Source organism: Oenanthe melanoleuca, chromosome 2 (genome assembly GCF_029582105.1).
Source record: "Oenanthe melanoleuca isolate GR-GAL-2019-014 chromosome 2, OMel1.0, whole genome shotgun sequence".
Classification (NCBI taxonomy): Eukaryota; Metazoa; Chordata; class Aves; order Passeriformes; family Muscicapidae; genus Oenanthe; species Oenanthe melanoleuca.
Window position 1 is genome coordinate 22,556,140 of NC_079335.1, and position 25,272 is coordinate 22,581,411.

Below are 25,272 nucleotides of genomic sequence, written 5' to 3' on the forward strand. Positions count from 1 at the left end.
TTCCACCCAGATCTTTGTTTTTAATAGTTGGAATAGTTTGAAAGATAGTTTTATCTTACTTGAAAAAACAAAGAATGTTATAGATAAGACAGAGAATCCTTCTAAATTTTAAGGACATTAATTGAAGAACTATATTTCACAGCATTTGAGAAGTAATTCATTAAAATGACCACAATGCTTAAAATTCCGTTTTGTTGATTGGTTACAGAGATAAGTAGAGACTGCTTAACAACATGGGCTGGTAATTTGCTTCTAAATATAGAAGAAGTAATGGATGTCTGAAGTTTTAGTTTGTATATTTCAATATACAATAGTCACAAAATACATCAATGGAAACAGAAACTAATAACAAATCCTCCAGCAAGGATTTGTCAGAATAAAGTGAAACCATCATGTTTTTAATAATAAAATTATTCTCCTTGAAAAACTCTTTTTCTCTTTTTTTTTGGTTGGTTGGTTGTTGGTTTTTTGTGTGTGGAATAAGAATTATTTAGAGGATTCCAAAGACTTGCATTTAAGACCACAGTAAACTAGAAAAACTCTTAGAAAAACAGGAAGGTAATGTCTCCTAGTATCAGTGTGCCCAGGCTCATGGCTTTTTATAGATGAAACTACACTTCAAAACCTGAAAGAAACCATTCCACATTGGTTTGGTTTCATTAGAATGTACCACTAAGAGTTCAACAGATATTTACTGCTACAACAAAATTGACTTTTAGCTACAAAAATAACGTAGTGCAAGAGGCATAAAATTTTTAACTATTCAGATTCTTATCTTAAGCTGGCAATGTTTTAGAGAGGCAAATCAAAGAATCACCTTCACATATTAGCAGCTGCTGTTGGCAGGCAGGTGAGTATATTAACAGACTCCAGCTGCTTGTAATTAATGGCAGGTTCAGCCAACTAGCTAAGGAACATCCCAGCAACAGGATAATTTTGGGTATGAAACCGTGCCACTGGAAATAAAGCCAGGTATCTGCAAAATTTCATTTTCCACAAGAGAAATTGCAGTCTCAGTAGGCTGATACTGCATTTTCTATTTCATATTATCTCTCCCCAGTGCTCCACTTGGATCGTGCAGCAGCCACAGGAAGGACACATGTCTTGGTGACTGTCAGTCAAGGGAAGTGTACTCTTCTGGGCATTACTGCATACATGAACAAACAGCAACTCTGGAAAGTTTGTTAAGAAAGCTACAGACAGTTAGTAAGTATCTATAATTCCTGAGAAATATGATGGTGAAATGTATGGCCTTTCCTAGATGACAGGCATCAGGAGTCTGTACAGTGAGAATTACTGGGAATTTGTGCTAAGGGAAAGAACACAGAGTTGCAAACTCTAGCTCAGTATCTCTACCCTTGAATGTAGAAGCTAAATAAAGCCATCCTTCACTAAAACAAAACACAACAAACGTTCTCTCTGCAAGTTTAACTTAATGGCAGCATGGTATACATAAAGCATTAATTCCTTTCTGTGCTTTCTGTAACAATGTAAAACTCCACTCTTGCACAGCTTCTGACTAATTCAGTTATTCACTTGTATTTTAGTGCCATTTTGTACCATTTCAGATTCTTCAACTGAAGTGACAAGATCAATTTTTATCTTAAATATGTGGGCACACATACACAAACCACCCTTAAACCTTCTGTGCAAAAGGAGAAATGAAACAAAAATCCCAATAGTTTACCTGTTTAAGGAGAATGAGTTATTCCCTTTAGAAATTGGAAATGTCTCACCTTACTGAGCCTTTTAGCAAATTAATAGAAATCTACCCTAGCATCTCCTCTCAATTCAGTGCCTCATGGCTCTGCTTCCCATGTTGAAAGGTATTGTCTGTCTTTCTTACACCTATCATTATATTATTGGCTGTGTGTTACTGAACAGAATTCTTCAGAAACCCCATGTAAGGAGGAAAACAGATTGCCTGCTTACTTAAGCAAGATATAACACACACAGTCCAAGAGATGAACACAGAGTATTTGGGGAATTAGCTTAGTAAAGGGCATGAACCATAGAAAGCAGCATTACAAACATGATAAACTTGGCTGAGTGTATAAAGCTGAAGACTATTTATTTGATCTTATAATATGAAACATATTGTTTGGTTGGGCAAGTGAGCAAAAGAATCTGGGTAGTACTATGGGTTTCCTCTCATTTCTCATATTCAACAGCAAATTGTACTATTCTTTCTGAGAATTAAGGTATAGGAAGGGTGTTCACGGTGGGAACAAGCAGGCAATTTTCACTTACCAACAAAATTATATTTTACAAAGTCCTCTGTACGCTAAAATATATGTTTCTATCTCAAAACTTGAATATGTCACAACTTTGATGATCACACTGCCAGTTGGCATAAGTGGTATGGCATGCATTAGCAATCTAAAATCAGTTACAGGATGAATACAAGATTAATTATGTATATATATATTTCCACATACACACACACACACACACACAAACACACACATATATATATATAAAACTCATAAATCATCTGTGTGTAACACTGCTGTATAGAAGAAGTCTGATTCCTGGCATGAACTATTCTGTCTAGAGAGTTGCCTCCTCACAGCTGTTCACCTGCCAGCAATGATGCAAAGAGTAGATTAGTTTGAAGGGGATTCCTCAGAAGATAACTTCTCCCCAGGATTAACTGTAGCTAATATTTAAGTCCTTTTAGTATCTAGAGATATGCACCTGTCTGTGTTAGTAACAGGTTTCAGTGAAGAGAAATAAAAAAGGGAAAATCCACCCTATTATCAGATTATAAAAACTAGTTAATCTTTATTAGAACATAAATGAAATTTCATACAGAATACGTTTTTATTTATCACCATCCCAGAAAACACTCTGTTCACAAACACACAGAAATTCAAACAAGTGAGTTACAATCTATTACTATATTAAAAGGATTTAATAAACCCAGAAAGAATTAAACAGTATATTTGCACACTGTTAGTCTTATTGGATACCAATTTCCTCATTACTTAACTATGGCCTTACTCTCTTCTTTTTTCCCCAGTCTCACTTTTGTTATCCAGGTAATAGCATCAGTACCTTGGAGATCCAGATACAAAGCCAAATGCAGTCATCATTAATTTGACAAAAAATTCTTTTCAAAAGCAGCAAGAAGACTACTCACTCCTATGGACCTCCTAAACTTCATTTACTTCACACTAAAGTAAGAATTATGATTTCTTCTACAAATTCCACTATGGAGCAGTGATGCTACTGATTCACATGCACTGAAGCTGCCACTGTCAAATAAATAAGCTGATGGGCAAGGCAATTAAAACAATTAAAATACAGTAATTTAAAGCTTAGACACAGCTGGAAAAGAAGTATCAACACAAAAAGTCATCAACACAACTAATTTTTCTGATAACAGTGGAAATTTTGAAACGGAAGGAGATGTATCTGAAACGTCCTGGCCTCTGTAGTCATGACAGCAAGGAGACAAGATGTTGCCTCCCCATCCATCAGAACCAGGCAGCAGGATATCAGGAAATCAAGACAGTTCCTCATGGTAGAGCAGGGGCAACAACACACCCCAATCAGTGCCTGGCACCCATGTGGTGATGGCAGCCCTGCCTCACAGGCCAGCCATGTCAGGCTGCTCTCATGCCTCACCTCCTACAACAGATTTCTCTGTTTCTATTTCAGCTCTCCCCACAAAGCTAATTTAGCCCAGAAGCTGCTTCATCAAGGTTTACTGTATTCTATACTGACCCTAAACACATGCAAGCAATAGCCCTAAGCTTTTCTTACCTTAGTCTGGCTATTCCCATTGTCCTTCAGACTTGAACATTTCTCCAGATTAAAAATACCATGCCCCTGCTTCTTTCAGATACAGCCCACAAGATACAGCCACAGATACAGCCTGTCTTGTGCCTATTTTACAAGGTACCTCCTTTCACAGAGTTACAGAGAACCTAGAATTTTTTTTGCATAGGTCATGCAATACCAAAGGTAGATATGTATGCCTGGAGATAAGGTAGTTGTTGGGACAAGTCAAAGGAAAGAAGGTCTTGGGGAGTGGAGGGAAAATTAAAATATATTCTTCAAAGCTAAGTAAGATTAGGGATCTGGCATTACACCCTTTTTAAAGTTCAACATCCTCTAAAATCAGCTCAGAAAACACTTTCGTCTTCAACTTCTATCATATCTCTCTTAAAAACATACTGCTTTCTAACACTCTACAGTAATTAGTTCAGCTTTCCTGCAAAGCTCCACAAATTTCAACTAGATTTTTAGAAAAACAAGCCCAAATTCTTTGTCTCTAGTGACCTCATCTAATTAAGGCTTTGTGTCAGGCTGAAACAAATGAAAGACGAATATCATCACTTTTTTTTCTCACTCAAAAATTATTAGCATGTACTGAAAATCTGAAATATGGTAACACCTAAAAACACATTTGCTCTGTCAACACATATAAATATGTAATAATATAAGACTTATAATGTGAAGAAAATACTAAATATTTTAGGGGAACTGTGGAATGAAGAAGAGGGTTTTATCAGGAAGAAGGATTTTGTAAAATATGAACAATACTTCTAGACAATGAGACCTTCCTACTCTGTGGAACAGCAAAAATAATTACTTCATGAAAATAAAATTACATAGGACAGTTATAAAAAAAGATATGAGGCTATTCAGTTCTGATGCATTGCACAGAGACTAAACATATTGTATCATTCCTTAACAACACAGAGAAAAATAAACACTATATAATAGTTCCTCTTTTGACAAATATGACTTGAAATTTCCAGCAAATAATGGATATCTTTAGAACAGTTTGGTTTCAGCAACATGTAGCTTCCTGTGCAGCACAAATCCTAGGAGAAAATGGGTTGGTCCCAACCCCCAGCACAGAGCCTTGGATGTCAAGAAAGTGGGGCAAAAGGTTAGGCTCTCCCAGGAGCAGCCCTGGACAGAGCCCAGGATTGCTCTGCAGTGTATAGGGAGAATCAGACACCCAAAACCAAGATCCACAAAAAGCAGTTTCTGAGACCACAGGTGCCCAAGGCAGGAAGTGCTGAGGACAACCATTCCCTCCTTAGCAGTCAAGGTGCCAGACACCACCAGCTGTCCCTTGGGATGAAAGTAATGTTGCCATCCAGCCATGTCTGCATACCCGCTACATGCAGAAAATCATATTCAAACCTGCCTTCAATAGCTTCAGCCTGGCCTTAACATTCTTGAGGTAACCACCCTCAACTCAATGACACTGCAAAAGGGCAAGACCAGAAAATTTAATTTTTTGCCATTGGCAATCTACACAGTTCACCTGAACATTGGTTAAAGTAGCAACTGGAACCCATGTTCTCCCAGACAGCACAGCCACCTCAGTGTCATGCAGCTACTTCTGCTCTCTAAATCCTTGAAATGCCACTGCACTAACTTTTGGCCCAGATGCTGGGCCACTGAACATCACAGTGTCTGATGTCCTTCACGGATGTCACCTTTTCTGTTCCAAGAAAAGCAGTAGCATAATTATCACACCACAAACAGCATGCTCTAAGTAATAATAAACAATCCAGGCACACAATACTGAGGCACACAGTCTCAAGATGTTGATCACTAGCTCCTCACACATGAAAAAAGAGGAATCCAGTGAAGAGAGAGGGTTCTGCCATGCACTGAGCTCTCATGCCAATGGCTCTCTCTAACCCCTGTTCTCAGCACTGAACCCCTCATCAAGAGGGTACCCAAGTCCCTCAAGAAGCATCACTTTTCTTCCAGGAGATCCAAGATGCTGGCAACTCAAGGGTAAATCCTCTGATACACATTAAAAAAATCTTTTCTGTTGTCCTTTTGTTTATCTAGCTGAATTCCCTAATCCACTTCACCACTGAGATATAAAATAGGAGGGTCAACACTGGGGACAAAATGCATCAGCCAGGACTGGAGCCAGACCACTTCTTTCAGCAACATCTCCAGTTTAATAAAGCAGTGAACCTACAGCAACAGCCCACACCAACAACTTCAAGACAACATGCATTATCCCCATTTTATACTTAACAGGCTGGAACTGTTTTCATATTATCTAACTGCAAAGCTCCTATCACCTTCTATAAGAGCACAGCTGGACCAAATGTTGACAGTTAAACAAAAAAAAAAAAAAAAAAAATCATGACTTGAACACAAAAACTAGAAAAAGTCTGCCAATGCATCATCATATTACTTTGGTTTTGCTGCAACCAACAGTACATAAAAAAACAGAGACTGTTCCTTTTTTGAGGAGATGTTTCAGGGCAGGCTGCTCTGAACTTGATTCTGCTTGTCAGTATTTCTTTAAAATTAAAGGGCACAGTTACCCATCAGGGTAAAAAAAAAGTGCATTTTAAAACACATGCAAAAAATGAATTCTTTGATACTTTATGGTCAAACATCTGCTAAACAACTACTTTCCTTCAATTATGGGATTCTCAAAGCAGCAATTATATCTATTTTCCTCAAATTTGGGGGATATAATCAGTACCACCAGAAATCAACACAGTCTCTCTCTATATATCTCTCTATGTTTTGCCAATGTTGAAACACTGAAAATGAGACAAGGACATTGACTAAATATGGTAAATCTATAGTTCTCTAGCTTCCAAAACTGAGCACTTTCTAACATTCAATCCTGTTTGTTACCTAGGAATCCATTTCTTCAAGGTAATGACCGTTCTCAGTCCCTGCTGATTTCTGGAAATCCAGGTCACTCTGTTTCATGTTTCTTTCTCTCCATCACTAAAGCGGGCAGTGAAGTTACTCCCTCCTTGTAAGGAGATCAAAGGAAGGAAAAACTTTCTCTTTGACCCAACACCTTCATATCTTGGAATACACTTGGAGCTGGAGACTGTTGGGGATTTTTCTTCTTCAATAGAAAAATCTAACCTTTTCTGTACTCTCCTTTTTTGCTGTGTAAATCAGATGAAATCTGGGAACTTGACATTTTGGCATATTTCCCAGTCATGAAGGAGAAAGTAGGATTTTATCTACAAGATCACAAGGTACTGAAAAGCCTCCTGCACATCATCCAACTGTTCTGTATCTGAGCCAAAGTGGGCAAATCTCATAAAATCAAATAAATGAAGAAAGCTCTATGCACATCCCAATAGGGTTTCAATGCCATAGGCATGAGTTAGAAGACCTGCAGGAAGAGACACTCCTGGTATCCTGGAGTCAATAGACTGGCTTTGGACTTTCAGTAGCTAAAAATACTGCTACTATTTAGGGCTTCCTGTTCATGCCCTGAAGAGTTGCAGATTTTTTCCACACTTGCATGGTGTATGCTGAAATGGAAAGTAACCAACCTCAGCATGTGCTCTAGCCATTGGGTCACTCTAAGAAAACACTGGTTTGAATTTCCATGGACAGAAGGGAAAATATACCCTGAATTTCCAACATCCAAAGCCAGGTTTCTAATTGCTGTTAGGCTATTGCCATGTTAATGAAGAGCCCTCCAGAGCACTTGCTTGGGGTGCTGAGCTTTAGGAGGAGCTCTGAGGAAACCAAAGGCCACCAAGCCCAGCACCAAGTTCTAAGTTTCTGCCAATGCCTCCTATTTTCTCAGCTTCTCGAGTCACAACCCTGGGGCCAAATCACGGGAAGCGAGGAACACAGGGCATAACTGAGAAGATGAAAAAGCAAGAAATTGTCTCCTGTACCTCCTGCTGGGATGGGGGAGTCAGCCCCTCTCATCTTAACTCCATTCCTAGACTTTAAAAGACAAGAGGTCCAACATGTGCTGTCTGTCTGTCAGTAGTGTCAAGGAAGGGATCTGTCTGGGCTGTACTGAGACAGTGTTTGTAAACTGAGGATATGTTTGAAACATACCCTGATAGGAACACTGAATTTAAAATATGCACTATCAAGCTAAAAGCAAACAACTTCAGGAATCATCTGCACAGTCCACTTTAGAGGCAGCTGTGAAGGAACCAAAGAATCATCATAGAGCCCACATCTGAAGGACAGTCTTCAGCGTTTAAAACACCTCTGCCAAAGCTCAGCACAGCAGCAGTAGATCTCCCTAGTCTGATCCCATGTAACAACAGTACTGTAACAACAGGAATCTCAGATTGAGTTGCATTACTTTGATTATAGGATGACTCATACTCCCATAGCTTCACGGCTAAAACAAGATGTATCAGAACTGCTGATAATCCCTCACTGAAGGAAATTGTTCAGCTATTTCTGATGCAATTTAGGGCAGCCTTCTATCCCTTTTTCTTATGAATAAGGCACTGTGACAATCCTCAGAAGCGGTAAGGCAGTGGTTTTAATAGTCTAACTATACATTTTTTATTCCATGCTTGATATGAGTGAGAGTTTTAGGACGGGCACTTTTTTCAACAGCACGCCTTCTGATTCTCTTGCCCGCAGAGGCTGGTGATGAGCAGCTCTTACCAGACATTTCCATGAGCCAGGAGGATGGACCAGTCATGGGAAGAACAAAACCAAGTGCTCACTCGGGACTAGCTACCCCACACAACCTTCTCAAGCATGAAATCCTGTCACAGTTTGCACAGAGCGAGATGAGACCAACAGAAATCAGAACAGGCACAAATGGTAGGAGAGTCAGAAGGTAAGTAATTTAATCAAAATTATTCCACAAAGTGTGAGAAATGGCCCAATCTTTTGTGAGAGATCTCATTGCCATAAAGTCTTCTAGCACCAACACATATACCTCTTCAGAAACATGGCAGATCTTGGAGGAAAGTGAAATTGTGAGAAAGAATAATGTGGAGGTTTTGAACATTCCTCAGTATAAACCAGCACTGGATAATACATTTCATATCTGTTAACATATAGGATCCTTACAGATGAAAAGGAAGGACATAATTAGCCCCTGTGAGTATTTTTAATATGTAAATTCAGTACATCACTGGAAAAAAAAAAAAAAAAAAAAAAAAAAAAAAGCAAACTTAGGAGTAAAACCAGGCAAGTGCAAATAACTACACAACTAAGAGAAAAACAGACTTTTCAGATGTGAAGATGTTTGCCAAAATTAAATTGTAGGTTCTCTTTTCAGGTTCAGCAACACTTGCTAAACACCAAAAAAAGACCTTTTGATTTTAGCTTACTTTTTAGAAAGCTTGGAATAGGACTGGAAAGGATATGAAACAAGTCATAGGCTTAAAATTTGCTCTAAATTTTCTCCTATCAAAGCACTAAACCTTGCACATATCATGGAACAAACAGATAGTAATGGTTCTAGTTGCTTTGCATTTTAGGCATATGTTTACCTCAATATGACAGAACTATCTCAGAATTCACAGCAGCAATTTTGCAAACCAAGTATGGTTTATTTCCAAGCATATCTTAAATTACCCAGTTTTATTTGTTGCATTTTGAAGGGCTATAAATTTTTTTCTAAACAAAACAGTTTTATATGTTGTTTCATTTCAAACAGAAAGCTCGCTATCACAAAAATTTACAATTCATAAAAAAATTATGAGTATCGTGTTACCTTTTATTTCCTAAACTAAATTTATGTTCTCATAAAGGAATACAAATGCTTTTGAAGTGGTCTAGGAATAAGTATATTGCTTTTTATGGAGAGCAGTCACAGAAAAACATTCTCATCTGGCCTTTAAATAACAATCCTGAAAGCCTCATATCAATAAGTACAGAGACTCTTATAAATCACTTTGTTTGTAGGCAGTCTAATATTTTGGGGTTTAAAAGACCAGAATCTTGTTAAGTGCAGCTAATGGTTATTCTTGCTCCTGAGTAACATATCACACATATCATCTAAAAGGCAACACACAGTTCAGTGACAGGTAAGTGACAAAGTGAGCATGTAAACAACGTGAACAGGAAGGGAAGTTTCAGGGAAGGGAAGTTTCAGGGAAGTTTCAGGGAAGGGAAGTTTCAGGGAAGGGAAGTTTCAGGGAAGTTTCAGGGAAGGGAAGGGAAGTTTCAGGGAAGTTTCAGGGAAGTTTCAGGGAAGGGAAGTTTCAGGGAAGGGAAGTTTCAGGGAAGTTTCAGGGAAGGGAAGTTTCAGGGAAGTTTCAGGGAAGTTTCAGGGAAGTTTCAGGGAAGGGAAGGGAAGTTTCAGGGAAGGGAAGTTTCAGGGAAGTTTCAGGGAAGGGAAGTTTCAGGGAAGTTTCAGGGAAGTTTCAGGGAAGTTTCAGGGAAGGGAAGTTTAAGGGAAGTTTCAGGGAAGTTTCAGGGAAGTTTCAGGGAAGTTTCTGGTAAGGGAAGGGAAGGGAAGTTTCAGGGAAGGGAAGTTTCAGGGAAGGGAAGTTTCAGGGAAGTTTCAGGGAAGGGAAGTTTCAGGGAAGTTTCAGGGAAGTTTCAGGGAAGGGAAGTTTAAGGGAAGTTTCAGGGAAGTTTCAGGGAAGTTTCAGGGAAGGGAAGTTTCGGGAAGTTTCAGGGAAGTTTCAGGGAAGGGAAGTTTCAGGGAATGGAAGTTTCAGGGAAGTTTCAGGGAAGTTTCAGGGAAGTTTCAGGGAAGTTTCAGGGAAGGGAAGTTTCAGGGAAGTTTTGGGAAGTTTCAGGGAAGTTTCGGGAAGGGAAGTTTCGGGAAGTTTAGGGAAGTTTCGGGAAGGGAAGTTTCAGGGAAGTTTCAGGGAAGGGAAGTTTCAGGGAGGGGAAGGGAAGTTTCAGGGAAGTTTCAGGGAAGGGAAGGGAAGGGAAGGGAAGGGAAGGGAAGGGAAGGGAAGGGAAGGGAAGGGAAGGGAAGGGAAGGGAAGGGAAGGGAAGGGAAGGGAAGGGAAGGGAAGGGAAGGGAAGGGAAGGGAAGGGAAGGGAAGGGAAGGGAAGGGAAGGGAAGGGAAGGGAAGGGAAGGGAAGGGAAGGGAAGGGAAGGGAAGGGAAGGGAAGGGAAGGGAAGGGAAGGGAAGGGAAGGGAAGGGAAGATAGAAAGGACAATGAAGAAGGCAATCTTTCCCAATGGATTACTGTACTGACTACCAAGGAGTAGAAACAGCCTTGCCTGCCCAGTGAGGTTGGGTGTTAAAGAGTGGGTTAGCTAGCCACACATTGCAGTTGCAGTTAGAGCTTGAGAACCAGAGTCTGCTGCAGTTTGGGATGGAGTCTGCTGGCTGTGCTGTGAGAAGGTAAAGGACATGCAGTCATGCAAGGCACAGACAAGGTAAGATGTGTAAAGGACAGATAGGGTTAGGTGGCTGGGTAAGGGACAGTTTGGGGTTTAGCCAGTCATGTAGAAGGAAGACAGAAACTTGCAGAGAAGAAAGACTCAGTGATGTGTAGAGCTGCCTGTAAGAAAAGGAGTCAGTACTGTGTGAAGATGCCTATGAGGGAAGGAGTTGCTTGAAAGAAGTCCACTGAAAGAAGGCATGAAAAGTTTTTAATAAAAGACTGGTGTTGATGCCAGTCATGTCTGTCTTGATATAATTATTGCAACATAATGGTGACCCCGACGTGATGATCAGGACTTGGGCTGTAGGGTGAGTTACAGGCAAAGACAGAGCCCAGTGAAGCCTGAGAGCAGTGAGGGAAGCTGCCAGCTCTGTACCAGACTGATTTTGACACCTGGAGGGATGGTTATCTGGGTAAGCCACTGGGAACAGACTGTTTTATCTATATTAAAAAAAACCTTAAAAAATAAAAAAAGGGGTATTAAGACTGATGAAAGTACTGCCTTTAGTGTTAGAGTATGGAAAAAGGGGGAAAGACTCTGGGATGTGGTATCCAAAGGGGACAAGGCAGCTGCAGATTTGGCTACCACTTGGAGACTGCTCTATGAGACTTTAAAGGAATGGAAAACAGAGCAGGAGGTGGAAGAAGAATCAAAGCAAGGAACTGAAGCTAGTGGGAAGCAACAGAAAAATTAGTTCAGCTTGTGCCTGTCCCTGAAGCAGAGTCTGCTAGAACTGCTTCTGTGTCCCCAAAAATCTGAATTAAGGGCCAAGTTAAAATATGCTACTCCTACACAGCAGTTAAAGTAACTTTATAAAAGCAACTAGGCTAAGGAAGGAACAAGTGAAGTAATTAAAGCAATAAGAAACAAAGACAAAGTAGTTCTATTGTACAGTGAAATGTGTCTATTTGATGTTGAAACATATATATTGTATTTATGAATTCAGGAATCAGAAAGCTGCAACTTTAATAGTATGTATTGTGTGTATCTGGGGAATGTATCAAGCTTAATTCACAAATGTATTTCAGAGCTAAGGAAATCCTTAGGTTGATGTTCTATACTGATAAAAGCCAAACTAAAGCAAAGCAAACAAAAAGAGAAAGTTAAGAATCAATGACAAAAGAATGAAGAAAAATTAATTGGACTGAATTGGATGTAGTTGTTATGCTACTTTAGACTTTCACATTGAGTAATGAAACTGGAATAAATTCGTTATATGTGAGGAGAAACTTAAGTTTGTCTGATTCCACTGACTCCAGTCAGGGGTGTGTGAAGCTGCCTATGAGGGAAGGAGTCAGAGTTGCCTGAAAGAAGGCATGAAAAGTTTCTAATAAAACACTGGTGTTGGTGCCAAGCATGTCCATCTCGACCTAATTACTGCAATATGAAAGGGTGAAGGACACACAGGTACCACCTGCTATGTTTAGTGAGGGGCCTGAACTCTCCAAGCTCAGCTCCTTTTCCTTCTGTCTTGTTTCTTACTGGAGTGAAGGGCTGAGCCTGGCAAACTAGGGCATATGAAGAGAAGAAGAAATCATATGTCAACGTGACACCCCATGGAGAACTTCTTTCCTACCAATCACAATGGAGGGCCAGACTCTTTGCAAATGAGGTTCAGCAGTGCTAGAAAAAAAAAGGCATAAATTTAATGGAAAGTTCAGGATTCAACTCTAATTTTACAAGTGTGTTTAACCAAACTGTAATAGTACAAACTGCACCAGTCACAGCTGTGCCATATAGAAAAGTCCTAGGAAAACAGCACCTTGTTTTGCAGAATTATTACAGCAAGAACAAAATCATAGTTTGACTACTGAGAAGTTATTGGGGGTACAATAAAGTTTGTGTTAAAAAGCAAGTCATAGGTAATTCCAAAAGGAAGAGTTACCTTCTGGAGGAGTTGCAATACTGCTCCCAAGTCCCAAAATAGCAATGCTGTGATTCCTTGGTTCCAGCATCACTGCAAACTCTTCTCCTCTTTCCCAGTGTGGTACTTTCACAGGCTCCAGATGCACATTTTCCAGCCCATCTTTCTGCAGGGCACTGAACATATATTTGATGCCTGTCTCTAAGTTTTTTGAACCACTGAGTCTAGGTCCTATGGTGTCAGCAAAAACTGCTAATCTTTCATAGGATCTGTTCTGAGCCTTTCCACGAACAGCAAGATCGATAATAGCCTTAGCAATATCAGTATAGCCAGCTATCTCATTCTTAATGTCTTCAAATGACTTCAGGGAACTTCCATCCCTTCTCAAAGATTTCCCAGCATACTGGTGTAATAAATTCATGAGAATTATTAAGAATAAGTACTTCATTGTTTTTCCTCTTTCTTCTTTTCCACAGATGGCCTGTTGGAGAGGAAAAGAAGAAAAAAAAGTTAAAAAATCATACACCTACCAGCAATACTTTTTGTTATTTGGATTGGCAGACAGAAATTAAATGAAAATAAATTAGTTTATCATGAAAATGCTTTGATCAGAACTAGCAGGAAAGTAAACTCAACTTGAAGACAGAATTATTGAAAGCAAATGAAAAATCTCTGGACACAATCTCTGTTGTGGTCTTTAGAAACATCCTTAGAATGCTGCATCTCTTTAAATAAACACCTTCTTCAATGAATCAAAACCCAGGGCTGCTCCCATGCAGAAGGAGTTTTGCATCTCCTTTCTGTTATGAGAAAGACTTTTCAGAAGTGCCAAATCAAATGGCACAAAACATCCAGACAAAAACTTTTCTTAAACCATTTGTGAATAAAAGTTCTTCCTGATCTCCATCTTCATAGTCAGGACTTTGTATTGTACTAAAAAGATTTAAGACTTAGATCTAATGCCTCCAGTGTCCTGGTTTTGGCTAGAATAGAGATAATTTTCTGCTTAGTAAGTGATACAGTGCTGTGTTTTGGATTTAGCATGAGAATAACACTGATAACACACTGATGTTTTGGTTGTTGCTAAGTAGTGCTTAGCCTAAGTCAAGGACTTTCCAGTGTCTCATGCTCTGTGAATGAGGAGCTACACAAGAAGCTGGGAGGCAGCACAGCCAGGACAACTGACCTACATTGACCAAAGGGATATTCCATAGCAAGTTGAGTACATACCCTGGAGGAGTTGACTGGAAGAGGTTGATCACTTCTCAGGGAAAGGCTGGGCATTGTTCAGCAGGTGGTAAGCAATTGATTTGTGCATTGCTTGTTTTTCTTGGGTTTTACTTATTTTTTTATTATCATCATCATTATTATTATTACTATAACACTTCTTTTCATCTACTAAACTTTTCTTATCTGAATCCTCAAGTTTTTGAACCTGTATTGGTTTGGCATGGCCTGGTTTTTGGCAGCGGGGGGGGCCACAAAGATGTCTCCTGTGGGAAGCCGCTGGAAGTTTCTACCATGTCCAGCAGAGCCAATCCCTGCTGGCTCTGAGGATGGACAGGCTGCTGGCCAAAACTGAGCCAGGGAGAGAGGGTGGTAATACCTCTATGATGACATACTTAAGAAGAAAATCAAAACAAAGTCACAGGGTTTTTGTTCCTTATCAGAGAAGAGAAGGGGGTGAGAACATGCGAGGGAAACAACACGGCAATACCAAGGTCAGTGCAGAAGGAGGGGCAGCAGCTGCTCCAGGCACTGGAGCTGAGATTCCTCTGCAGGCCATGGTGAGACCAGGGTGAGGCAGCTGTGCCCTGCAGCCATGGGGATCCATGGGGGATGCAGAGATCCACCCACAGCCCCTGGGGATCCATGGGGGATGCAGAGATCCACCCACAGCCCCTGGGGACCCATGGGGGATGCAGAGATCCACCCACAGCCCATGGGGATCCATGGGGATGCAGAGATCCACCCACAGCCCATGGATCCATGGGGGATGCAGAGATCCACCCACAGCCCATGGAGATCCATGGGGGATGCAGAGATCCACCCACAGCCCATGGGGACCCATGGGGGATGCAGAGATCCACCCACAGCCCATGGAGATCCATGGGGGATGCAGAGATCCACCCACAGCCCAGGGGGATCCATGGGGGATGCAGAGATCCACCCACAGCCCAGGGGGATCCATGGGGGATGCAGAGATCCACCCACAGCCCATGGATCCATGGGGGATGCAGAGATCCACCCACAGCCCAGGGGGACTCATGGGGGATGCAGAGATCCACCCACAGCCCGTGGGGATCCATGGGGATGCAGAGATCCACCCACAGCCCGTGGGGACTCATGGGGGATGCAGAGATCCACCCACAGCCCCTGGGGATCCATGGGGATGCAGAGATCCACCCACAGCCCAGGGGGATCCATGGGGGATGCAGAGATCCACCCACAGCCCATGGGGATCCATGGGGATGCAGAGATCCACCCACAGCCCCTGGGGAAGGTGCCCATGCCAGAGCAGGTGGATCCCTGGAGGAGGCTGTGATACAGGGGGAGACCCAATGGAGAGAGGTCCCTGCTTCCAGGCTGGAGCAGCCTGTCCTTGGAGGACTCCAATCCATGGAGAGACCCACACCACAGCAGGTTTGGGTGGTCTCTCTGCCCGTGGGAGGGACTCACGTTGCAGCAGTTTCATCAGACTGCTGCTTGTGAGAGTGGACCCACACTGGAGGAGTTCATGGAGAACTGTCTCCTGTGGGAGGGACCCCACAGTCTCACAGAGGAAGGACTCCTCTCCTGGAGCAGTGGAAGAAAATCTCAGTGATGAACTGACCAAAACCCCCATGCCTCTCTCCCTCTCTCAGTGGGAAGGTGGGAGGGGTCGGGGGAAAAATGGTATTTTAAGGGCTTATTTCAATTCTCATTATCCTCCTCTGATTCTGTTAGAAACAGAATTTACTTTGCAATTTAAGTTGATCCTGTTTTGTCCTTGAAATATTTCTCCCAGCTTCTATCTCGCTCATGAAGCATTTGTTTTGGTTTTTTTTCCCCTCCTCTGCCCAGCTGTGGCAGAGGAGGGTGAGTGAGTGACTCCTGTGGGTGCCTGGTTTGGCCAGTGTCAAACCATGACAGTGCCTCTTTTTCTGTGGCTTCTCCTTGTATCTCTGAGGGCTGGGAGCAGGAAGTGAGTGTGTGTCTGCATGGTACTTAGTTACCATAAACCATGCCAGAATATTAACAAGCTTTCTTTGCATTCTCTTCTTTCTTTCAGGGCTTTATTCCATATGAGGCAGATCTTTGAAGAGCTCAGAGTCTTCTCTCTTGAAGTCCAGTGCTGTAATCTTGCTTTTTGACCTGTTCCTAGGATCCTGAACTCCATTACCTCATGGACACTGTAGCCAAAGCTGCCTTTGACCTTCATATCACAACCAGCCCTTCTTTGCCAGAATGAAATCCATCATAGCACCTCTCCTTGATGGTATAATCTGTGTCAGGTACCTCCTGGATTGCTTATAGCCTGCTGTGATGACCCTCCAGCAGATATTGGGGTGCCTGAAGTACACCATCAACAACAGAGCCTGTGAATGAGAAACTACTTCCAGCTCTTAAGGTGCCTCATTTACTTGTTCTTCCTGATCAGGTGCTTTATAATACATACACAGCTGCTATAGTCACCCATACCAGTCTGCTCTTCACTAATCCTTATCCACAGGCTCTCTGTTGGTTCATCATCCATCCCCAGGCAGAACTCCAAGCACTACGGCTGTCCTCTCACATGAAGGGCAACTTCATCTCCTCTTCTTCCCAGTCTGTCCTCCCTAAAGGGCATCTATCAATTCACTGCAGCATTTCAGTCATGTGAGCTATCCCTCTACATCTCCATGATCCCAAGAAGATCACAGCCCTGCGACTGCACGCAGACCTCTTTCTTCTTGATTTAATCCCCATGTTGTAAATATTACTGTGCAGGCACTTAGAAACATAGATTTGTCAACAGAAACGGAAGAGGCAACCCACAACATTCATGGGAGCTTCTGATCAGCTCCCAAAAAGGAGGATAATCCACCAGGCATGCACCCATAAGAGGCCACGTGAAAAACACTGGCTGTGCAGTGCAGAAATAAGAGTCAAAGTACTAGAAACATTTCTAGGATCCATAAACCACCAGAATTCAGAAACAAACAAATAAACACCCCAATACCCACAAAAACCACTCAAGAAATCATTCTGGAGTCACCAAGCCTAGCTCATATGATAACCAACACAAACTGTCAGCATTCCATTGGCCTTTATGGGTCTTTTCACAAAGAGCAATTTAAACAGTAGCTTTAGCAATAGAGGAATATTAAGGTATTCTCCTTAACTATTCAAATGTCATCTAAGCTTGAGATCAAGAAAGTAGCAAGCTCTTCACAGTGAAGCATCATTTTTGCAAAACAACAAAAAATCATCATTGATTTCATCAGTGAATGACAAATTTATCACAGAGATTTCTCTGAGACAGGCAGGGCAAAGGTCTTAACCAGGAGCAGAAATCTCGGGTTATCTCAGGACACTGCATGAGAACTGCAAAATGCCTTTTATAGTCTGAGTTACTGTTTATTTGTGGTTATACTACACAGAGTATTGGTGTATTTTTATTGCTATGCTCTGCACTTTCTCCATGTACTTTCCCTTAACCAGTTAATTATATGCTCTTAGACATCCTCTTCTAGACATCAGTCATTTTCTCAGGATGATCATGCTCATTCCCATTTTGCCAAGTTCATCACACACAAAGAAGCCAGCAAGATAATGGATGAGTGCTGGATGGAGTAAGACAACAATTTTGTACACTTAGTTTCAAAAACTTAATGTTTGGAGGTTTGTTTAAGGGTTTGCAAAATCTACCAGAAAAAGCAGATATGCTTAGCTGTTACACAGAAGACACAGAGGGATTATTTAAACAGCACTGGCAACCTCAAAGAGCCCCCAGGTACCAACTTCATGCATTTTTTTCAATAGATGCAACTGCAGTTATCACATTTCCCTTAAATAAGAAATGCTTTCTTTTTTCTTCCTAGCCTCATTCAAAACCAGTAGTATCCTCACTCAAAAGGCTCCCCCAGGGAACTTGCATTTAAGATGTATACTTCTTCCAGGAATTTCCCATTGAGCACTGAGAACAGACACATCTTCACAACTTTTGTGGATGTAACATACTTCTGTGTTGCATAGCATTTCACAGCCTTCATTGTAAGAGTAATATAACTGAATCCAAACCCTGGTCAAGAACACAAAAAAAAAAAAAAAAAAGGAATGTAATTTATTGTGCTTTCCTTGAATACTCCAGCATAATCTGTTTAAAAGCAGCTAAAATAGTTCCCTGCTGGGTAAAATAACATCATACTCTGGTTGCAATACAGGAATCACTCCACTGCTAGTCCAGGGAAAGAATCACACATCTGTTTTCCCAGTGTCTGCAACTTTATCACCCCAGTGAATCATCAAGCAAAGATGTTTTTCCCCATCTAACTAGTTAAGATTCAGCAAATGAACCTCACAGTGCCAGCCAAATTAATTTAAAAAAAAACCAAAAACAACACTGTTAAAATTGTTCAATGTGTTTTATTGTTCATGAAGTAGAAGGAGGGCATCCAGTCATAGTAGTATTTGGATCCACAGAGAAGGATGGGAATTCTCTGAATATAGTTCACAGAAAGAGAGGTTCTTCCCTGTAAAATCCTAGCAGAACATTTAAAAGGGAAAGTCTAGAGTGAGGAAGACCAAGTAAAGTAGCACTTAAACAAACTGTACATATATAAATCCATGGAGCCTCATGGGTTGTACCCACAACTCACAATTATGTCATTGTGAGGCCACTCTTGTCATGTCACTCCTGTCTTTGAGAAGGGCAAGAAATAAGATGCAGCGAACTACAGACCAGTCAGCCTCACATCAAGTGGACAGGAGAAAAATCCTGAAAATTACTTCCACACACAACATGGTGCCCTTCTAAGACAAAATTGCTGTCTTGGTAGATGAGGACAGAGCAGTGGATTTGTTTCCCCTTTACATTAGTAAGGCAGTTGATAGTCTCCATAAAGGTCTCAGAGAAGCTGGTGAAGTATAGGTTGGACGAGCAGACAGTGAGGTGGATTGAAAATCAACTGAACAACCAACTTCAGAGGATTTTGAGTGACATCTTCTTTGGCAGATGGTAGCTAGTGGTGATCCCTAGAAGTCCGTACCTAGTCCAGAACTCTATAGGGGGCTTCCCAGTATGAGAGAGATGTGGACATGCTGGAGAATGCAACAAAGCCACAAAGATGATTAAGACACTGGAGTATCCCTATTAGGAGAGGCTGAGAGTTTTAACTGTTCAGTCTAGAGAAGAAAAGATTCTTTTCTTCTCCAGAAGGAATGGGAGGGATTCACCAGTTGATAGAAATACCTGATGGGAGGGAACAAAGAAGACAGAACCAGGCTCTACCCAGTGGTGGTGCCCACCAACAGAACAAGAGTCAATGGAAATTAACGGAAACATATGAAGTTCCATGTAACACAAGAATGCACTTTTTATTTTTTTTCTTTAATTTTTTTTTAAACCTGTCTAGGCGTGGGCCTGGACAACCTACTGCAGCTGATCCTGCTTGAAAAGGCACTTTGGAATAGAGCTCAAAAGATGTCTTTCAAACTAGGTGTGTGATTTAGAATATGATAGGAGACCAGAGACACAAGCTGAAAGACTTTTTAAAAATCAAGAGGGAAAGGTTCTACATATGTAGAAGAAAAAGAGAAACTAAAGGCAGAAAACAAGACTTTTCCAGTTCAGATTAGTATGAAAGAGAATGAAATGTAAAGCACAATACTATGCAGGTAGTGCAGAGTCTGGCCAATTTGTCTATACCTAACTGCTGTCTTGGATGCTAAAGTGTTAGCTCATTGGGATTTTCATCTTTTAATGGGGCCCTTATATAAAAGAAGAGCACACCCAATCTTTAACCAGGCTAGTTGGCATTTCCATTAAAATCATTACAATATAAATTACTTAAATGTTACAGCTGGAAAAGAGTAAGAGAAAGAGCACAAAAGAATCTTTCAGATGAGAGATTGATTACTACAGCAATCAGATAACAGAAAGAGGAGCAGAGGGCATAAAAATAGGATAAACAAAGCTAGAGCACTGCTTCTCCAGTGTGGCAAAGTTTTCCCGAAAATCCCAGTTGAAAATACAGACAAAAGGATACAGAGAGTTCACAGGAGTCATGGTTATGGCAAACGAGGAATGAAAACAATAAATTGAGGCTATTCACCACTTCATTGCTAGAGATCTGCTATATCTGCAGAGTATCTATCAGTTTCCTAACCACCATTTGATTTTCCTTCAGGGAATGTAGGAAATCTTGAAATCACACAGTGGTTTTGATGACATGAGAATAGACTGAAAAGCCCCAGGGTAACAAACTAACATGCTGCAGAGTGATGTCTGATACATTTAATAGCACTGGAAAAAAGTTTGTTGTGACAGCTGTGGAGTAGGATGGCTGGGAGGCTAGGTGAACTTGCAAAATGAGGTGGAGATTTTTGCCTAAAAATAAAGATGTAGAGTTCTTCCATCACTTATAAGGAGGAGGGGTAGATGGGGCGGGGGGGAAATACAAGCTTTATGATCTTGAAGAGTGAAGCAGAAAAGCAGACATTCCTCAAAGACTGCTTTTTCAGAATTGTCATAATTCCTCATCTGGGAGAACATTTAATCATTTGAAAATCTTGGGTTTGGAAACACACACAGTTGAAGTTATCATTTACATTACAAAGTCCTTAAATTAGCCTTTTGACATGTAAAACTAAGGTAAAGAAGAGTACAATACAACATGGATATGAGGCTTTGGATAATCTTATTACTTGGACCAAAAAGTCTAAAACACCAAAGGAAACACCTGAGCTGTTTTACCAGCTCCAGAAGAACTATTTTGATTTCCTACAATTGAAGATAGATACTGAAATCATTGAAAAGATGTGTGACCTATGACCATATAGGCTCTAGTACTGATACTGACTTATGCAGACAAAATAGGAAGTGAAAAGTTTTAAGAACTCTAAAGATCAAGTCTGAGAAAGTCCAAACATTCCAAGAGACACTGCAGCCATAGCTCCCCATTTGGCAGAAGCTCAAACCCTATTTATAGAAAGTATGAGGGAAGTACTCCAGCTTAACATAGAAAAGAAGCAGCAAAAGGAGTTATCCCTTCCCAATTTCTTCACTCCAAGCCTCAGAATAGTAATAGGCTACCTTGATATATTTTTATTCCATAGCTGCTGCTAAAATGGATGGCAATAATCCTGAAGAATCACACCATAATCCATGTGCAGAATACTGCATCAGCAAAGCCACAGAAATGATCAGCCAGCTACTTCTCTAAGAAACAATGTGGTCCAGACAAAAATTAAGTTAAGAATAACAAAAAAATACCCAAAACCATAAGCACTGAACAATGCCTCAGCCACACAGCAGCTGATATTATTCTTCTTAATAAGCATGGAAAATACAGTTCTCAAAAGGGAGTACCTTATCTTTTCAGAGGCAAAAGATAGGAATTCAGTGGGATTTTTAGATGAGAACTGACGAGAACAGAAATACTTAATGAATGGAAGGAAGTTAGGAAATACTGACACCAAAATACAATGTTGCTCATATTACATTACATGCCAAAATATATAGCTAAAGCCAGCTGATGGTGTTGAAAGACAGCTGAAGGGAGAGAAGGGGAAATGATTTTGGAAAATTAAATCCACACATGCAAGAGAAGGGCAACAATTATACTACCTGGTATTTTTATGTGCAGCTTCATTCTAGTCCACAACTATTGCCCTAGTGTGAAAAGTGAGACAGGTATCTTGTACCGTTTCACAAAATTCATAAATTACTGAGACACAAACCCCTCAGAATTGCATATTTTTTGTGTCAGCCTTTCCTACAGGAGAAAAGTGCTCCCTTTTTAAGGAAGCAACATAACCACAGAAATCTTCTCTCACAATCTCTTCTGTACTTATGCTTAAACAATGCTTAAACTTCTTTCACTCAAAATTCTAAACTAAGTTTCTTTCTGAAAACATGTCCAACAAGACATCTTACATCCTGTACTACGTGAAATCATTCCCACAAATCTAATGTTAAATATTTTCCTTCAGAGTTTTTATTAAAAGACTAGCAAACTCCATCCAGCCAAATGATAAAACTATTTCCCTACCAGGAGGAAGCCTATGACAGAAGGTACGAGCCATGAGCAAATGATCAATCCACAACTTGGGATAGCAAAAGCTGCTAAAATTGATGGACAGACACTGTAACAGGAGCAAACCAAGTTGTGCTAGTGACAGTGAGTACAGGGCTGTTACTGTCAAAGGTTGGTCTGCCACTCCTGTGAAAGCCAAAAAGAATCCAACTGCCATGCATCTGGCACTCGCAGGAACTTCTTGATGCACCTCCAAGCAGCGATCCAGCAGAAGGCTGTTCAGTCCTACAGAACCTGTGTGTGCTCTATGGTGCTCTAGATTTTGGCCAGAAAATCTAAACACTTTGAATTTCACCTTCTCTACAACTCCCTGAAAGGTGGTTGCAGTCAAGTGGGGTTGGTCTCTTTCACCAGGCAGCAACTGACAGAATGAGAGGGGACAGTCTCAAGTTGTGCCAAGGGAAATAGCTGTTGGATATTAGGAAAAAGTTTTTCACTGAAAGAATAATAAAGTACTGGAATGGTTTGCCCAGGCAGGCAGTGGAGTCACCATCCCCGGATGTGTTTAAAAAAAGACTGGATGTGGCACTTGGTGCCACATGGTCTAGTGGAGGTGTTAGGGCATGGGTTGGACTTGATGACCTTGGTGGTCTCTTCCAACCTAGAGATTCTGTGATTCTGTGATTCCAACAATTAAACCCCATTTTTAAAGACAACTAGGCATTACACTGCTAAGGGTCAGGACATTTGCCAAAATGAACCACCAGATTAAGCAACCTTAGATACTAATTATGTAATGTGTAAAATGAGTGCAACAGACCGACGTTTCTAAAGATTTTTAACACAAATTGCATCAGATATTTGCAGCTACATATATATTATATATCACCTCAGAGTTAGAAACTTACAAGTTAAATTCTTAGCATTTTCATATATGACAAGAATAATATGCCTCTATAACCCCACATCTACAAAGCATTTTTTGCTTTGCATATGGAACAAATTTTCTCATTTTAAGCCAGCAGGTTCAGAGAAAAGTTATGCACATTAAACACCTTAAAGAAAACGACCAAAAAAGGGCAATACCAATATTTTCAAAAGCATCCAACCATTTTAGCTACTTTATTCTACATCTACAATCCCAGTGTATAAACTATAAGTAGCACCATAATTCCAAATTAGGTCAATAATCATTCAGCAATGGTGAATATAAGATACTTAAGAATATTAATAAACAAAATTTCCAGATTAAAATAACTATAACTTTTTTGAGTATCTTTTTCATTTGTTGTGTTTTTCATACAGTCTTTCTCTACAATCACAAGAAAAGGTAAATTCCTCATACTGCTACAGTAGAAAGCAATCAAGTGGTTTTGTGAAGCTGAGAAGTCTGGTCAACATATTGCTAGATTTGTTAAGAACTTTTGTTTTAGTCTTTCCTCTCCTTATTGTAGGATATGACTAAAAAAGAAACAAAGAAACAAATCATAAATTTGTAAATGCAACTATACAAAAAAGTGCAAGATCAAGAATTTCTCATTAAATTTGACAGAAAAATTATCTTTATGATGCACACATTTCTTTACTTATATTAATGGTGGGAAAAAATATTCATTTCGATGAGATATATAATGAAGTATGTCACTTATGATTTCATCATATTCACTAGAGCATAATACTGGTACTCAAATATCACACTGTATTCCAACATATCAACATCAGAAACAAATTGCTACAGTTCAGTGGCAATCTACAACTAGGGCCACCATCCAACTGCAGAACGCACTGAAATGTGAAAGAAAAAAAAAGCTTTAAAAGCTTGAATGTAACAGACTGCTAGCAAGATAAATACACTTTACTTAAAGAGCTTGAGAGAAATCTGGGTTTGGGCCAATTTTGAGAAATAAATTAGAAAACCCAGACCTCTTTCTGATGTGGAAGAAAGCTCCAGCACCACTTTTTCATCAAAGCTACTCCCCAGTGCAGCACACATTTGATCATGAAGCACTACAGTTACCATGCATAAGGCAGTTCTGATTCTGCATTTAACTTCTAATTACTTTTTACTGCCATTTAAAAGACAAAACTTATCAAACCACTTTGCTACTGCAGGATAAAAAAATCAGCTAGGACAACAGACATATATCAATATTAATTTATTTTTAATTTTTTTTGAGCAATGTTTAACACATCTCTGTTATCATCAGGGTCCCCTGTGCTACACAGACACGCTGAGAGAAACACGCCTTACAACTACAGACAAAATGAAACAACAATTGGAAGAGGAGGGACCCAGAAGTGACACCTCCAAGTGCCACATGAAAGACATTAACATAACCACTCAGTCCCCTTCTTCTGACACTACCAAGAGCAGATGATCAAAAGCTCACTGCACTGAAGTAAATGGTCATGTTACAAAACATCAATCGGAAATCAAAGTAAAAAAAGTAAAAAACCCAAACAAACAAAAAAACCAACCACCAACAAAAATCACAAACAACCCCCTCCCTGAAAATATACCAGCGTAAACATACTAATTATATAGAGAGAGGACACTGACAGAATGTGATCAACCTTCTTTCTGCAAATGTTAAGACATCTCCCTGACTTTGCACTGACGTGATTCTGATACTGCACCTCAACAATAATATTCAGAGATTATATCAACAAGACAGGAATTTTCTCCTAGATCTTAAATATTTCTGTACAGGTCAGATTGTGTAAGGCAAAGCAAACACACAGTTGCCAGCTCCCAAACTCCAAAGAAGTTTTTACTTGCCTTTGAGAAAACTGACTCCTCAGCACTGACAGGAACACACCAGGTTCAGGTAAGTGACTGCACCTGAGCTCAGGAAGCACACAGGGACTTCAGCCAAGCAGCCCAGAGAGCCCACAGCTTCACTTCTGTGCCCCCATTGCTCCTCCTCTCCTTCTATTGCAGGTGACAGCCACAAACTCCTCCTGCCTTTGCTGGACAAGTCATGCGGGGTACACAACAAAAAGTGAAACTATTTTGACACTCTTTAAATTTATATTTATATACAGTGCTATCAAAATGAGCAGAGAGCTCAGGGAATTAAGACATCTCTGACTTT

General features: G+C 40.4%; 1 protein-coding gene across 1 annotated transcript in view; it reads right to left on the bottom strand.

Annotated features, from left to right (window-relative positions):
- CPQ (carboxypeptidase Q) overlaps nt 1-25,272 on the bottom strand; it is a 147,555-nt gene that overhangs the window by 114,943 nt on the left and 7,340 nt on the right. The window contains exon 2 of the mRNA XM_056484106.1: nt 12,981-13,440. Coding sequence (XP_056340081.1) covers nt 12,981-13,407 — 427 coding nt within the window. The 5' untranslated portion in view covers nt 13,408-13,440. The remainder of the gene's footprint in view (nt 1-12,980; nt 13,441-25,272) is intronic.